At 44.7% G+C, this 17,015-nt stretch overlaps 2 protein-coding genes across 2 annotated transcripts in view; one reads left to right on the forward strand and one right to left on the reverse strand.

The window, feature by feature from the left end:
* The window catches only part of EDEM2 (ER degradation enhancing alpha-mannosidase like protein 2), an 84,552-nt gene that overhangs the window by 58,431 nt on the left and 9,106 nt on the right, over positions 1–17,015 (reverse strand). The window lies entirely within an intron of this gene.
* Positions 249–5,445, forward strand: PROCR (protein C receptor). The gene is made up of 4 exons (XM_012455124.2): positions 249–506; positions 2,817–3,068; positions 4,252–4,530; positions 4,782–5,445. Exons 1-4 carry the CDS (start codon positions 437–439, stop codon positions 4,895–4,897), a joined length of 717 nt encoding a protein of 238 aa, XP_012310547.2. The 5' UTR covers positions 249–436; the 3' UTR covers positions 4,898–5,445.

The raw sequence follows: 17,015 nt of genomic DNA on the forward strand, positions 1-17,015 counted from the left end.
TGCACCTCTCTGGACCTCAATTTCCCCATCAGCAACCTGCTGATCCTACACCCAGGAGTGTGCTCTAAGTTAAAAGTAGATGCCCCACCCCCTGAGTCAGAGCGGGCAGGACCTCTCACCAAGCCCTTCTCCCCCTTTTCCGTTCGCTGTTTCTGGTTCCTTGGAAGCAGCCCAGAGAGAAGGGAAAAGGCAGGTCCGGGCAGAGGGCGGGCAGGAGCGAGGCCGGCCCCCTAGTAGGAAATGAGACAGAGTAGGAATAACACTTTATAAACGCGACACCCTCTTCCTCCTCCCATCTCCTGGCTTCCTTCCATCCTCCTCTGCCCAGCCTTCACCCCTCCCAGACGGTCCTCACTTCTCTTTTCCCTAGGCTGCCGCCAGCGGAGCCCCCAGTCTGCCAGAGCCAGGAACACAGGTCCGGAGCCTCAACCTCAGGATGTTAACAACATTACTGCCGATACTGCTGCTGTCTGGCGGGGCCTTTTGTGCCCAAGAAGCCTCAGATGGTGAGTCGGGGGCACATCTCCTGCCTCGGGATGGTTCTGGAAAATCTCAGTCTATCTGAGTACATGGCAAGACCAGAGGAGAGCTTATCTCACATTGTCTGTGTCTGCAACTGGCTAGAACTCTCTACAGGGCAGGCAGAGTCCTGGGGACTGGTTCATATCCCAAAGCCAAGGTGAGTTAGTACAGTTAAGCCCCTGAAAAGGGAGAGATAAAGGAGGCTGGGGAAAACAGAATGACTGGAAAAATGAGAAAGAAACCAGCAGAGAGGGTAGGAGAATCAGCCTGAGAGAGAGATCAGAAAGGGGAACTGCGGGTGATGGTAGATAGGGATACATCTAGGGAAGACAGGAAGAGATTCAGATGAGAAGAGAAATGGAGGGAATGGGAAGACGCTGGGAAAACTGATGGGAGAACTGGGGGAAGACTGGGACAGAGAGAGGTGAGGGGAGCCTAGGGAAAATGGAAGACTGGGTACAACTGATGGAACTGGGGAGAAAGAGATGCTGTGCCTAATAGGAGAACTTATGGGCGATCAGGCTGCCTGAAGTGTCCCTGTTTAAGCAGAAAAGGGAGTTATTACCTTCCCTTATAATTGCACAAAGGCCTCCTTTCCCGCCCCTAACAATCCCCATAGCTTCATTCTCCCCCTAAGAGGGGCAGCAAATAATAACCAGTATTCAATAGTGCTCACTATGGTTAATACATGTATTGACCCATTTAACTCCCACAGACCCTGAAAGGTGGGTAATATTACTATCTCCATTTTATAGAGGAGGAAACTGGGTCACAGAGTAGTTAAGGACCATGTCTAGGGTTATCCATAAATACACTTATTCACATCTGTAGATACAGAGCATACCTTCTGAAATGCAAACACAGTCAGGACCTGCTCACACACACACAGATTTACAACTCCGGACTCATTCAAATGTGTTCTGGGCATCAACTCTGTGCCAGGCTCTTTTCTGGATGTAGGAGGCAGAGATTACCAGCCATGCTTCCATAGCCTAGAGGAGTCCAGTGTAGCCTGTGTGTGTTTGGAGACAATCAGGTAGAATCTTGTGAGATATACACTAATATATGGTGGTCTGGGATCACTGAAACAGACCCACTGTGTCTCAAAGGAGAGGGCAACTGAGCTGGGTCTTCTTATTTATTTATTTATTTATTTATTTATTTATTTTGAGATGGAGTCTTGCTCTGTCACCGAGGCTGGAATGCAGTGGCATGATCTCGGCTAACTTCAATCTCCGCCTCCCGGTTTCATGTGATTCTCCTGCCTCAGCCTCCAGAAGTAGCTAGGATTACAGGGCATAGTGCCCAGTTAATTTTTGTATTTTTAGTACAGACGGGGTTTCGCCTTTTTAGCTAGGCTGGTCTTGAATCCCTGACCTCAAGTGATCCACCTGCCTCAGCCTCCCAAAGTGCTGGGATTACAGGCATGAGCCACTGCACCCAGTCTCTGAGCTGGGTCTTAAATCATGAATACACTTCGGCAGGCAGGAAAAGGGAGGCCGAGCAACCCTAATATGCTATTCATATGTCAGCCAAAGGCAGCATGAGGAACCCCAACTAGTTTGATATATAAGCAGCAGGAAGCGGCCGGAAAAGCCAGCAGGGGCCAGGTCTCTAGCAGCCTTGAATGCCAACTAAAGACTCTGGACTTGATCCTGTGGGGAGGCAGTGTCACAGAGTGGCTAAGAGTGCTGGACTTGACTGCCTACATGCAAACCTTGGCTCTGCTATACTATCCCTGCCTCAGTTTCCCATGTAGACTGAGGTTAATAATAGTAGCTACTTGCATTAAGCCATTGGGAAAAGGCACAAAGATAATAATGTATGTAAAGGACAGGATCTCATCCCGGTCAGGTGGAGGTCGGAATAGTGAACGGGCAGATGAAGTAGAAAGTTATGACCCCAGTCCAGATGAAAGCGGAAGACTGAACCAGGGCAGTGGAAGAGGAGATAGAGAACAGGAGATGGAATTGGGATTTTATTCAGGTCAGGATTTGTTAACCAACAGGAAGTGCGAGGAGGGAGAGCTGAGGGTGAAAAAGGAGGCAGAGAGGAGTGTCTCTTCCACTGCAGGCCTCAGTTTCCTCATCTGTAAAACGGAGATAATAATCCCTGTCCTGCCTTCCTGGCGGAGTTACTGTGAGCGTCAAATGGGAGAAGCGACGGGAGGGCACATTATACTTTATGAAGGGTCTAGAAAGTGGGCGGTCAGCCTCGAGGTAGGGGGTAATTATCTCCCGCTGCCCGCCGCCCCCTCCCACGCCGGCTCAGGCTGACGCTGACTCTGCCCGCAGGCCTGCAAAGCCTCCACATGCTCCAGATCTCCTACTTCCGCGACCCCTATCACGTGTGGTACCAGGGCAACGCGTCGCTGGGGGGACACCTGACGCACGTGCTGGAAGGCCCAGGCACCAACGTCACGATCCTCCAGCTGCAGCCCTTGCAGGACCCCGAGAGCTGGGCGCACATGCAGAGCAGCCTGCAGACCTACCTGTCGCAGTTCCACGGCCTCGTGCGCCTGGTGCACCAGGAGCGGAGCTTGGACTGTGAGTGGGCGCGCCGCGGGGACGGGGCCTGGGCGGGGCTGGTGGGGGTGGGGCCTGGCGGATGGGGGCGGGGCCTGGCGGGTGGAGGCGGGCAGGGACTTGCAGGGACCCGGCCGCCACTGGAGCTCTGTGGCGCCTGGGCCTTTAGAGATTGCCGGGTGGGGTCTGGAGAGAGGCAGGTGTCCCCTCTAAGAAAGCCCCGACTCCGGCGGTCGTCCTGCTGGCATAAACTCTTGGGGCAGACTCTGTTGGGAGGCCCTGACACCGTGACCTCGAAGGTCCCCTGAAGACTCCTCACCCCTCGCTTCACAGTCCTCCAACTCCTGTTCTTCATAGATCCCCGTCCTTCTCCTCCCACACCCCAGGACTTTACCCTCCACCCTCCAGCCACCTCTCCTCATAGAAGTTAATGACTTCGCTCTTAGCTCCCCTCAGGACCCCAACTCCTCCCTCAAAGACCCCAATTTCTTCTCTCAAAGCCCCGCTCCCTCCCCATTACAACCCCAACTCCTCCTCAAAGACTCCAGTTTCTTTTCTCAAAGCCCCACCCCCTCCCTCTCCTCATGGCCCTTAACTCCTTTCTCTCCTAGTCTCCCCCGCACCCCCCCCCCGCCTTTTTTTTTTGAGAGGAAGTCTTGCTCTGTTGCCCAGGCTGGAGTGCAGTGGCATGATCTCGGCGCACTGCAACCTCTGCCTCCCGGGTTCAAGCGATTCTACTGCCTCAGCCTCCCAAGCAGATGGGATTATAGGCGCATGCCACCACACCCGGCTAATTTTTTGTATTTTTAGTAGAGACAGGGTTTCTCCATGTTGGCCAGGCTGGTCTCGAACTCCTGACCCCAGGTGATCCACCCACCTTGGCCTCCCAAAGCACTTAGATTACAGGTGTGAGCCACCGCACCCGCGTTTCCCCACACTTTTTTTCTATCACCAGTTGAACAAGGCCTGACAGTTTCCCTTTTTCATCATAGTCCCTGGCCCCTGCTTTCTTAGCCTCTAACAGTCTAACTCCAAACCCCTCCTCACAGCACCAGGCCCTTCTCCCCACAGTTCCCTGATCTAGACTCCCCTCTCCTTACACCACTGACTCTCGCCTTCCTGTGTTCTTTTTCCCTTGCTGGGCCTCCCCCAACACCTGGCACCTTCTCTGCACAGTCCCCTGACCCTGACTCCCCATCCACAGTTCCTCTGACCATCCGCTGCTTCCTGGGCTGTGAGCTGCCTCCCGAGGGCTCTAGAGCCCATGTCTTCTTCCAAGTGGCTGTGAATGGGAGTTCCTTTGTGAGTTTCCGGCCAGAGACAGCCCTGTGGGAGGCAGGCACCCGGGTCCCCTCCAGAGTGGTCACCTACACCCTGAAGCAGCTCAACGCCTACAACCGCACTCGATATGAAATGCGGGAATTCCTGGAGGACACCTGTGTGCAGTATGTGCAGAAGCATATTACCACGGAAAACATGAAAGGTATGATGGGACTGGGGCCCAGGCTGAGAGCTGGGGAGAGGGCGGGTTCCAGACAAATGGATGGACCTAAAGGATGCATCCCCAGAGCAACAAGAAGCCTGCAGCTGGGGGTTTGGGACAGAACACACTCTGCTTAAGTCAGTTGGTGAACGGGTCCTTTTCCTCTAAGGCAGAAATGCTTTGGGGTTTGACTCAAATCATGGACTCCTTGGGGGTCTATTCTTCGGGCTAACTCTCTGCATGTTCTGCAGGAAGCCAAACAAGCCGCTCCTATACTTCACTGGTGCTGGGTATCCTGGTGGGCTGTTTCATCGTTGCTGGTGTGGCTGTGGGCATCTTCCTGTGCACAGGCGGACGGCGATGTTAATTACTCTCCAGCCCCCTCAGAAGGGGCTGGATTGATGGAGGCTGACAAGGGAAAGTTTCAGCTTACTGTGAAGCCAGACTCCCCAACTGAAACACCAGAAGGTTCGGAGTGACAGCTCCTTTCTTCTCCCACATCTGTCCACTGAAGGTTGGAGGAAGGGAGATGGAGAGGAGAGGTGGACAAAGTACTTGGTTTGCTAAGAATTTAAGAACTTGCACGCTTTGGTGAATTGGTCTGATAAGTGAATGTTTATCTGTCTCTGTGGAAAACAGATGATGGAATTGGGACAGGGGGCCTATGGCCCACCCTCCAAAGACAGACAGAATCACCTGAGGCATTCAAAAGATACAACCAAATAAACAAGTTGTCCACAACCAACATACAACATTCAATGCTTCCAAGTGTGTCAGACTTGGGATGGGACACTGGTATAATAGGTTAGAAAGAAGTAACATGAAGAAGTGGTGGAAATGTAAAACCCAAGTCATATGCCAGTAATGAATTATTAATTAATCAGTTAATAATATTAATAAATTTCTTATATTTAAGGCATTGTTATTTCCTTCACTTTGCAAAACTTCTGGAAAAGTAACCTGTACCCATTTCTTCTGTTTCCTTATTTCTCACTCACTCTTAGACCCACTGCAATCTGACTTCTCTGTAAACTGCTGTAAGATCACCAGTAACCTCTAATTGTCAAACCGTCACCCTCTGTGGTATCTGCAGATTTTCAGACTACAACTCTCTTTTTACCTTAACTTCTGAGATACCATACTGCAACTTTTAAAAACTATTCTGTCTCATTTTTTTTTCAATCCCTTTGACGATGTCATCTTACTCGATTCACCCTAGAAATGTTGGCTTCCTTAGAATTCCATGTTTTTGGCTCCTTTTGTTCCCCTTTGAACTATACCCTTTCTGAGTGACCTACTGACCTCCATGGCTTCAAATACTATTTACTTGTGGTTTCCATGGAGAAGCAATATAATTTGATCTTTAAGAGCATGTGTTTTGTCAGCCAGGCATGGTGGCTCACATCTATAATCCCAGTGCTTTGGGAGGCCAAGACGGGAGGATCACTTGAGGTCGGGAGGTCAAGACCAGCCTGGCCAACATGGTGAAACCCCATCCCTACTAAAAATACAAAAATTAGCCGAGTGTGGTGGCACTTGCCTGTAATCCCAGCTACTCTGGAGGCTGAGGCAGGAGAATCACTTGAACCTGGGAGGCAGAGGTTGCAGTGAGCTGAGATCACACCACTGCACTCCAGCCTGGGTGACAGAGTAAGACTCCATCTCAAAAATAAAAAAAAGGCCGGGCGCAGTGGCTCACGCCTGTAATCCCAGCACTTTGGGAGGCCGAGGCGGGTGGATCACAAGGTCAAGAGATCGAGACCATCCTGGTCAACATGGTGAAACCCCATCTCTACTAAAAATACAAAAAATTAGCTGGGCACGGTGGCACATGCCTGTAATCCCAGCTACTCAGGAAGCTGAGGCAGGAGAATTGCCTGAACCCAGGAGGCGGAGGTTGTGGTGAGCCGAGATCGCGCCATTGCACTCCAGCCTGGGTAACAAAAGTGAAACTCCGTCTCAAAAAAAAAAAAAAAAAAAGAATTGATGCAAATGAGAGGCCTGGAGATCAGAAGCCACTGCTATATTTACTGACTAAACATATATTATCTTTTTGTTTTTTGAGACAGAGTCTTGGTCTGTTGCCCAGGCTAAAGGTGATGGCGTGATCATGGCTTACTGCAGCTTCAACCTCCTGGGCTCAAAAACAGAACAAAAGAAAAATAAAATAGAAAAGTAAAAACAACAAAAACCCATAAATGTTCACTATATCTCACATCATTAATTTATTTGCTCATTTAATAAACGTTTGTCAGAAACTTCCATATAGAAGGCTTTATGCTATGTACTTTGGAAGACACAAAACGGTTAGGATGTGATCCTTCTCAAGGAGCCCAGTCTTTTCTTCAGAAAATAAAACATACACAAAAAAGAACAACACAAAGCAAGATGCCTCATATAACTGGAAGAAATACACAAATAAAAACTTCTTTATGCTGGCCAGACGTGGTGACTCACACCTACAATCTCAGCACTTTGGGAGGCTGAGGCAGGCAGATCACGAAGTCAAGAGATAGGGACCATCCTAGCCAACATGGTGAAACCACGTCTCCACTAATAATGAAAAAATTAGCCAGGTGTGGTAGCACGTGCCTGTAGTCCCAGCTTCTTGGGAGGCTGAGGCAGGAGAATCACTTGAACCCAGGAGGCGGAGGTTGCAGTGAGCTGAGATTGTGCCACTGCATTCCAGCCTGGGCAACAGAGTGAGACTCTGTGAAAGAAAGAAAGAGAGAGAGAAAGGTGGGAGAGAGAGAGAGAGAGAGAGAAAAAGAAAGAAAGGAAAATGTTATGCTATGATTTACTCTTGTAACTATCATTTACATATTGCTATATAGTTTCTGGAATTCTGTAACTTGTGGTTATCATCGAATAAACTCTCTTTGGTCTTGTAAGATAGATATTCTCATTTTAGATTAGGAAACACGTTTAGGGAGAATAAGAAAGTTAATAGCTGATCTGGTTTGGATATTTTGTCCCTGCAAATCTCATGTTGGAATGTGACCTCCCTTGCTAGAGATGGGCCTAGTGGGAGGTGTTTGGGTCATGGGGGCAGATCCCTCTTGAATAGCTTAACACCATCTCCTTGGTGATGAGTGAGTCCTTGCTCAGTTAGTTTACATGTGAGATTTGGTTGTTTACCAGGGTCTGAGACCTCCCCTCCTCTCTCTTGCTTCCTTCCCTCTCCATCTTATATGCCTGCTCCCACTTTGCCTTCCACCATGATTGAAAGCTTCCTGAGGCCTCACTGGAAGAACATGCTGGTGTCATGCTTCCTGTATACCCTGCAGAAGTGTGAGCCAAAATAAACTTCTTTTCTTTTATAAATTAGCCAGTTGCAGGTATTCCTGTATAGCAACACAAGAATGGACTAATATAGTATCAGAGCCTGGATTCAAACCCATGCCTTTGTGTTCTAGGATTTATGCTTTCTCTCTTCTACTAAAACTGAAGGAATCAGAGGAATCTGGGGAGAAACATGGAATGGGCAAGATATGACCATGCCCAGATAGGAAAGATAGACAGAACGGATTCAGTAATGAAAACAGAAAAAAAGCAGAACAAATTTTAGAAATTTCTTAAAGAAGATACACCAGTGGCCAATAAGCACGTGAAAATATGCTCAACGTCAGTAGTCATTATGGAAATACAAATCAAAACCATGAGATACCACTTCATACCATCAAGAATGGCTATAGGAGGATGGGTAGAATCGATACTGTGAAAATGACCATATTGCCAAAGGCAATCTATAAATTCAATACTATCTCCATCAAAATACCACCATCATTCTTCACAGAATTAGAAAAAACAATTATAAGATGTATATGGAATCAAAAAGGAGCCCACATAGCCAAAGCAAGAGTAAGCAAAAAGAACAAATCTGGAGGCATCACACTACCTGATTTCAAACTATACTATAAGGCCATAATTACCAAAACAGCATGGTACTGGTATAAAAATAGGCACATAGACCAATGGAACAGAATAGAGAACCCAGAAATGAACTCATAGCCAACTGATCTTCGACAAAGAAAACAAAAACAGGCCGGGCGCGGTGGCTCAAGCCTGTAATCCCAGCACTTTGGGAGGCCGAGGCAGGTGGATCACGAGGTTGAGAGATCGAGACCATCCTGGTCAACATGGTGAAACCCCGTGTCTACTAATACAAAAAAAATTAGCTGGGCATGGTGGTGCGTGCCTGTAATCCCAGCTACTCAGGAGGCTGAGGCAGGAGAATTGCCTGAACCCAGGAGGCAGAGGTTGCGGTGAGCCGAGATCGCATCATTGCACTCCAGCCTGGGTAACGAGAGCGAAACTACGTCTCAAAAAAAAAAAAAAAAAGAAAAAGAAAACAAAAACATAAAGTGGGGAAAGGACATCCTTTTCAACAAATGGTGCTGGAATAATTGGTTAGCCATATGTAGAAAATGAAACTGGATCCTCATGTTTCACCTTATAAAAAAATCAACTCAAGATGGATTAAGGACTTAAACCTAAGACCTGAACTATAAAATTTCTAGAAGATAACATTGGAAAAACCCTTCTAGACATTGGCTTAGGCAAGGGTTTCATAACAAAAAAACAAAAGCAATTGCAATAAAAACCAAGATAAATAGCTGGGACCCAATTAAACTAAACAGCTTTTGCATGGCAAAAGGAACAATCAGTAGTGTAAACAGACAACCCACAGAACGGGAGATAATCTTCACAATCTATACATCTGACAAAAAACTAATAACCAGAATCTACAATGAACTCAAACAAATCAGTAAGACAAAAAACAATCAATCCCATCAAAAAGTGGGCTAAGGACATGAACAGACAATTGTCAAAAGAAGATATACAAATAGCCAACAAACATATGAAAAAAAGCTCGACATCACTAATGATCAGGGAAATGCAAATCAAAACCGCAATGCAGTACCACCTTATTCCTGTAAGAATGGCCATAATCAAAAAACAGTAGATGTTGGCATGCGTGCAGCAATCAGGGAACACGTCTACACTGCTGGTGGGAATGTAAACTAGCACAGCTGCTATGGAGAACTTGTGGAGATTCCATAAAAAGCTAAAAGTAGAACTACCATTTGATCCAGCAATGCCACTACTGGGTATCTACCCAGAGGAAAAGAAGTCATTATTTAAAAAAGATATTTGCACATGCATGTTTATAGCAATATGATTCAGAATAGCAAAGTCATGGAACCAACCCAAATGCCCATCAATCAACAAGTGAGTAAAGAAACTCTGGTATATATATATGATGGAGTACTACTCAGCCATAAAAAGGAGTGAATTAACAGCATTTGTAATGACCTGGATGAGATTAGAGACCATTATTCTAAGTGAATTAACTCAGGAATGGAAAACCAAACATCGTATGTTTTCACTGATATGTGGGAGCTAAGCTATGAGGATGCAAAAGCATAAGAATGATACAGTGGACTTTGGGGATTTGGAGGGAAGAGTGGGAGGGGGTGAGGGATAAAAGGCACAAATATGGTGCAGTGTATACTGCTCAGGTGATGGGTGCCACAAATCTCCACTAAAGAACTTACTCATGTAACCAAATACCACCTATAAATTATTGAACTTACGGAAAAATAAAATTAAAAAAAAAAAAGAATGGCTACAGGAAAAAAGACAGACAATAACAAGTGTTAGCGAGAATGTGAAGAAATTAGAAGCCTCATAACATTGCTTGTGGCAAGAGTATAGCTCTTTGGAAAATAATTTGACAGTTCTTCAAAAATTAAACATTGAGTTATTATGTGACCCAGCAAGTCCACTCCTAATATATACCCAAGAAAATTGAAAACATACATTTGTGCAAATACTTGTACATGAATGTTCACAGCAGCATTATTCATAATAGCCAAAAATGGTAATAATCCAAATGTTTACTAATTGATGGTATATATATATATGTACTAAAGTATAGTATATTAATACAATGGAATATTGTCTAGCTATAAAAATGAGGTACTGATACATGTTACAACATGGATGAGCCTTAAAAACATGGTAAGTGAAAGAAGCCAGTCACAAAGAACTGCATATTGTACAATTCAATTTACGTGAAACACCCAGAATAGGCAATCTATAGATAGAGGTAGAAAGTAGGTAAGTGATGTCTACTGCTGGGGGGTGGGGTGGTGACAGAGAGTGACTATAAAAGATACAGAGTTTTTTGTGTGTGGTGATGAAAATGTTCTAAACATAATTGTAGTGATGGATGCACAAATTTGAAAATAGCTTAAAAACCACTGATCTGTATACCTTAAATCGTTGGAGTGTATGATATATGAATTACATCTCAATACAGATGTTACAAAATGGTAATAATAAAATAAGTTTAAATCTGGACAAAAAAAGCAATAGCTGTTTAAATCAGTGGCCCGCAAAACATGTTAACAATTAGGTCAATTCCTTCTTTGGGCTTCTTCAATCCATAGTTTGGTCTATCTTCCTCCGAGTCCGCATAGAAAGTGAAGAAGAATGGTGAAATGTTAGAACTAAACACTCTTAATTTTTCTTTATTCTTTTTTTTTTTTTTTTGAGACAGAGTCTCACTCTGTCACCCAGGCTGGAGTATAGTGGCGGGATCTCAGCTCACTGCAACTTCCGCCTCCTGGGTTCAAGTGATTCTGCTGCCTCAGCCTCCCAAGTAGCTGGGACTACAGGCACACACCACCATGCCCAGCTAATTTTTGTATTTTTAGTAGAGACGGGGTTTCACAATGTTGGCCAGAATGGTCTCGATCTCTTGACCTCGTGATCTGCCTGCCTCAGCCTCCCAAAGTGCTGGGATTACAGGCTGGAGCCATGCACCTGGCCCCCTCCACCCCATTTTGTTGTTGTTGTTTTTGTTTTTTTTGAGACAGGGTCTTGCTCTATCACCCAGGCTGGAGAACAGTGGTGTGATCACAGCTCATTCACTGCAGCCTCCGCCTCTCGGGCTCAAATGATCCTCCCACCTCAGCCTCCTGAGTAGCTGGGACTACAGGCATGCATCACCAAGACCACCTAAATTTGGGGATTTTTTTTTTTGGTAGAGACAGCCTTGTCTCGAATTCCTGAGCTCAAGTGGTACACCTGCCTAGGCCTGCCAAAGTGCTGGGATTATAGGCATGAGCCACTGCGCCCGGCCTGAACACTCATACTAATGGTGAAACTAAAGCTGGGTAGCTATAAGTGGCTTGCCCAAAGTTCCACAGTGAGGTGGTACAGGAACTGGCACCAGAACTTGGGACTTCTGACTTTTGATTGTGAGCTATTGCTGCTACCTCATTCCATGAGAGGCGTTGGCAATCATAGGTTAAAGAGGTAAGGTATTACTTGGTGGGATTCTCTGAAAATGTATGTCCTTGTCCAAAAGCAAGAGAGGTAAATAATCAGGGAAACAGTGGGATGAATAACTCTGACCTTTTAGGGAGAAGGTAGGATCTTCATTTCTAGGAGTTTCTACACAGGGTGAAGAGTGAATGGTATGTTCATCTGCTTATGCTTACACATGTGAATATGTGGTCACAGCTACAGGACCTTGGATAAGTCAGTGCTCCTCTCTGAGAGGAAGTTTGTAATCTCTACTAAGATATCTCCTGGCTCTGATGACTAGGATTCTACATTCCTAAGTCCAGATGGCTGACATTAGCACAACTTTAAGGGTCCTAGAAGTTCCATTCCTCTTTGACCTTCGAATGTTTGGCTTGGGTCTTTTCTGTGGCAACCAGACTATTCGAGTTCCAGTTGGAATTTACATGAGAAATAAACAAATCTGAAATAAAGGTAAACAAATGGCATATTCTAACAGCATCCTTCTGGGTGGCTTGGCTTACTGGATTCCCCATCTTTTAATTCAGTTCAACATGTGTGCCTGGATTTTACGTCTCTGCCAGATGGCCTGAGGTTCAGGTTTTGGACCCCATTCTTTTTCCAATTCTGCCAACTGTTGCTGAGGACTGTTTTATGCAAAGAATTGTGCTAACTGCTAGCAGGGATGCAAAAATGGGTAAAACATGATCTCTGTCCAGGAACTGATAGTGTAGAAGGAGAAGCATACAACGCAGTTTTTTAACACAGAAGGAATGAAAAAGATTCAAAGTAATTATAAGCTATGTACTGAAAGAAAGAGATCTGGGAAGGCTACACAGAGGCCATAGATTTCATCTGGACCTTGAAGAAGAGAATTACAGTAGGTGAAAAGGGGAAAGATGTTTCTCCTTTTCTAGGCAAAGGTCTTTGAGGGCAGAGATTATATCTTACTTATCTCTGGGTTCCTGATACCTAATATAGTGACTGGCACAAGGAAAGAGTCTAATACCTGTGTTTTGAATCAACGAATAATGAGTGGATTCTTGACTGATGTAACAGCACAAAGGCAAAGTGAATAAACGTGCACCTTATGTTTGGGGAATGCTAATGGTCTGCTGTGGTTGCTCTGAATATTGGTTACATAAGAAAATGTACGGGAAATCAAATTTTAGTACCAGATTAAGAATGCCATGCTAAGAAGTTATACTTCATCTATAGGCAATAGTTAACGATTGACTTCTCTAAGGCAATATTACCTTATTCATCTTTGTATCCTTAGTATCTACAACAGTGCCAGGAATTTAGAAGTTAGTCAATTAATAGCTGGATGAATGAATGAGTTGAAGAGTTTTGAGGAAGGAAATTACTTCATCCAATCTGCACCTTACTTTAATAAGCAACTCACTTTTAGGTACCATTTTGTAGTCACAGAAACATTTTATTCTACTACGCTGTGAAAAATTTTATTGATATGCTTAAAAAGCTTATTAGGAAAGAAAGGCAGATATTATAATCATTTTCTGTAGACATTATTATTCTCATTTCCTGGCAACGTTATTATTCTTTTTTTTTTTTTTTTTTTTTTTGAGACGGAGTTTCGCTCTTGTTACCCAGGCTGGAGTGCAATGGCACAATCTCAGCTCAACGCAACATCTGTCTCCTGGGTTCAAGCAATTCTCCTGCCTCAGCCTCCCAAGTAGCTGGGACTACAGGCGTGCGCCACCACGCCCAGCTAATTTTTGTATTTTTAGTAGAGACGGGGTTTCACCATGTTGACCAGGATGGTCTCAATCTCTTGACCTCATGATCCACCTGTCTCGGCCTCCCAAAGTGCTGGGATTATAGGCGTGAGCCACCGCGCCCAGCCAACGTTATTATTCTTATACCCAATGTAAAGAAACCAAAACTCTATTTCCTCTAACATCTCTTGGTATATCTGGAGGTCTGTTGTAATGTGGACCTGCATGTGACAGGGTTCTCGTGGGTACCCTTAATCTTGCATCACATTCACTATAATCAGGATTTCTACATATCCCAAAAAATAGATCCAACTCACAATGCAGGGATATTGTACTGATTACTTCTTGGGGATCCGGGCTCTACCATACCCCACACAGTAGAAACTTAATCAATTCTTAGACATTTCTGTTCTTTTCCCCAAGCCTGATCTCCCTAACCATCAATGAACTTATCTCTCTTCCTTCTCTTTCCTCTCACAAACTTGCCCTCCTCTTCCACCAAAACAAACAAACAACAAAACCCATTATTTTATTAAGCTTCTCCTTTTTCAGTTTGTATATTTTTCTCAGCAAAACAAAAGTCCTGTAGTTTTTCTTATTTCCTTAAACATGGTGTCTTATTTCCTCCAATTGCAAGTGAAGAGGGGATTAGATTTGGTTTGTGGAACTCCAGAGAACAGATTAATGAATGAGAGGAAGTAAAAAAGAAATAAACGTTAGTTTAATGTAACTTTTTGACCCAGCAATTCAATATTGGAACTGGCTGTTTCACAAAGTAGTGAACTCCTCCTTACTGGAAGTATTCAGCCTGTCACGTCCAAGTTCTGACCTCTAAAACCACATGTGACAGTTCTACATGTGTTCAAAGATAGTGGTCCTGTTCTCCCAAATCTTTTTTTCTCTAGGTTAAACATCCTACCTTCTTCAAGCGTTCCTTACTTGATGTGGCATTTCAGTAACTATTCAGTGCTATTGTTCTTCTGGGCTTTCCACAATTTGTCGATTTCTCATGCATTTATTTAAAAAATGTACTGAGTCGGGTCACTAGGATTACTAAATAAGAAAAAGAAAATTATTGAGTGACTTCTATGGTTCAGACACTGTTTTAGGATGTGGGAATAGAGTCTCTCTTAGAACCTACAGTTTACTGGGAGGGACAGACCCAAAACAAGTAATTTTTTTTTTTAATGTCAGAGATAATACGTAGAAAATAGGTAGAAAAAAATGTGGCACATATACACCATGGAATACTGTGCAGCCATAAAAAAGGATGAGTTCATGTCCTTAGCAGGTACATGGAGGAAGCTAGAAACCATTAATTCTCAGCAAACTAACACAAGAACAGAAAACCAAACACCACATGTTCTCACTCATAAGTGGGAGCTGAACAATGAGAACACATGGACACAGGGAGGGTAACATCACACACTGGGGCCTGTCGGGGGATGGGGGGCTAGGGGAGGGACAGGATTAGGAGAAATACCTAATGTAGATTACAGGTTGATGGGTGCAGCAAACCACCATGGCACGTGTATACCTATGTAACAAACCTGCATGTTCTGCACATGTATCCCAGAACTTAAAGTATAATTAAAAAAGAAAATAGGTAGAAAAATAAGGGAGGTCAAAGGGAGAAAAAGTGCCAGGAGTTGGTGAGTTGCTGCTTTAGACAGTGTCATCAGGGCAGGCCTCTGTAATAAGATGACAGTTGAACAGAGAGCTGAAGGAAGTGCAAGAGTGGCCGTGGGAAGAACAATCAAATTTAGATAGAACAAGTGCAAAAGCCCTGAGGAGTAAGCTTGGTTGATTTGATGAACAAGGAGGCTGGTTTCTCTGAAGAGGTACAGGCAAAGCGGAGAGAAAGAGCAGGAGGCAAATAATGGGGGGCCTAAGAAGCCGATTCTATGTACTTTGCTATTTGTTCTGAGTGAGATGGAAAGCCATTGGAGGCTTTCGAGAAGAGGACTGACATGATTTGACCTGCATTTAAAGAGCATCACTACGGCTACCTTGGGGGAAACAAAGCTTAAAGGACAAAGCAATAATCAGGGGGCTCTGAGGATACACGTACATTCCTGTTAGGGGCTATTCTAATAATATGGGTGAAAAATTATGGTGGCGTGGACCAGAGTGTTAGCAGTAGAGACGGTGAAAGTAATCAGATGTTGGACACATTGTGAAAATAGAGCTGAAAGCATTTGTTGACAGACTGGATGTGGATATAAGAGAAAGATGAATTTTAAAATGACTCTAAGAAATTTAGCTAGAAGTGATGGCTCACGCCTGTAATCCCACCACTTTGGGAGGCTGAGGCAGGCGGATCACCTGAGGTCAGGAGATTGAGACCAGTCTGCCCAACATGGTGAAACCCTGTTTCTACTAAAAATACAAAAAGCTAGCTGGATGCGGTGGTGTGCACCTGTAACCCCAGCTACTTGTGGGGCTGAGGCTGGAGAATTGCTTGAAGCTGGGAGGTGGAGGTTGCAGTGAGCCAAGATTGCACCATTGCACTCCAGCTTGGGCAACAAAAGCAAAACTCCATCTCAAAAAGAAAAAAAATAAAGAAATTCAAATTAAAGACACAATGTGATACCACTATTTACCCATCAGAATAGCTAAAAAGAAAAAGACAAACAAGGAAGGAAAGAAAAGATAGTATTGGCAAGGATATCGGCCAATTAGAACTTTCCCACATTGCTGTTAGTAAGGTAAATTGAAACAACCACTGTTTGGAAAACTGCAGTATTTACTAAAGCTGAACATCTGCCTCCTAGGTATATGCCTAACAGAAATGTTTACCTATATTCACTGAAAGACATATACAAGATTAGTCATCGCTATAAGAATTAAGAAAGAGGAGAGAAACAACGAAGGGCAGCTTGACAGTCAACAGGGACAGGTTTATTTTGAGTAAACCTGAGAGGGGCAGCTGGCTGAGTTAGGTTAGAGCCACTCTCTTACAGACTGAGAGTTTTTGTTAGTTCGTTTTTTTGCTTGAGATGGAGTCTCGCTCTGTTGCCAGGCTGGAGTGCAGTGGTGCAATCTTGGCTCACTGCAACCTCCGCCTCCTGGGTTCAAGTGATTCTCTTACCTCAGCCTCCTGAGTAGCTGGGACTTCAGGTGCCCGCCACCACATCCAGCTAATTTTTGTATTTTTAGTAGAGATGGGTTTCACCATGTTGGCCAGGATGGTCTCGATCTCTTGACTTCGTGATCCTCCCACCTTGGCCTCCCAAAGTCCTGGGATCGCCTGCCCGGCCTGCCCTGTTTCTTAATCTGGATGCTGACTATATAAATATGCTCACTTGGTGAACATTCATTGAGTTGCACATTTATAATCTGAGCACTTTCCTGTATCAGTGTTATGCCTCAGTAAAGTTTACATTACAAAGGAACGACTCAGAGCTTTTGATCTGTGCAACTGGAGGCTAT

The sequence above is a fragment of the Aotus nancymaae genome, unplaced genomic scaffold (assembly GCF_030222135.1).
Source record: "Aotus nancymaae isolate 86718 unplaced genomic scaffold, 86718_ANA_hifiasm-v0.15.2.pri h1tg000029l, whole genome shotgun sequence".
NCBI classification, from domain to species: domain Eukaryota; kingdom Metazoa; phylum Chordata; class Mammalia; order Primates; family Aotidae; genus Aotus; species Aotus nancymaae.

Bases quoted from the DNA above. Each gene is read 5' to 3' on its own strand.
- PROCR (XM_012455124.2), top strand. From the start codon at position 437: ATGTTAACAACATTACTGCCGATACTGCTGCTGTCTGGCGGGGCCTTT. The intron at 507-2,816 runs GTGAGTCGGGGG...CTCTGCCCGCAG, and splicing joins TGCCCAAGAAGCCTCAGATG to GCCTGCAAAGCCTCCACATG. The intron at 4,531-4,781 runs GTATGATGGGAC...CATGTTCTGCAG, and splicing joins TACCACGGAAAACATGAAAG to GAAGCCAAACAAGCCGCTCC.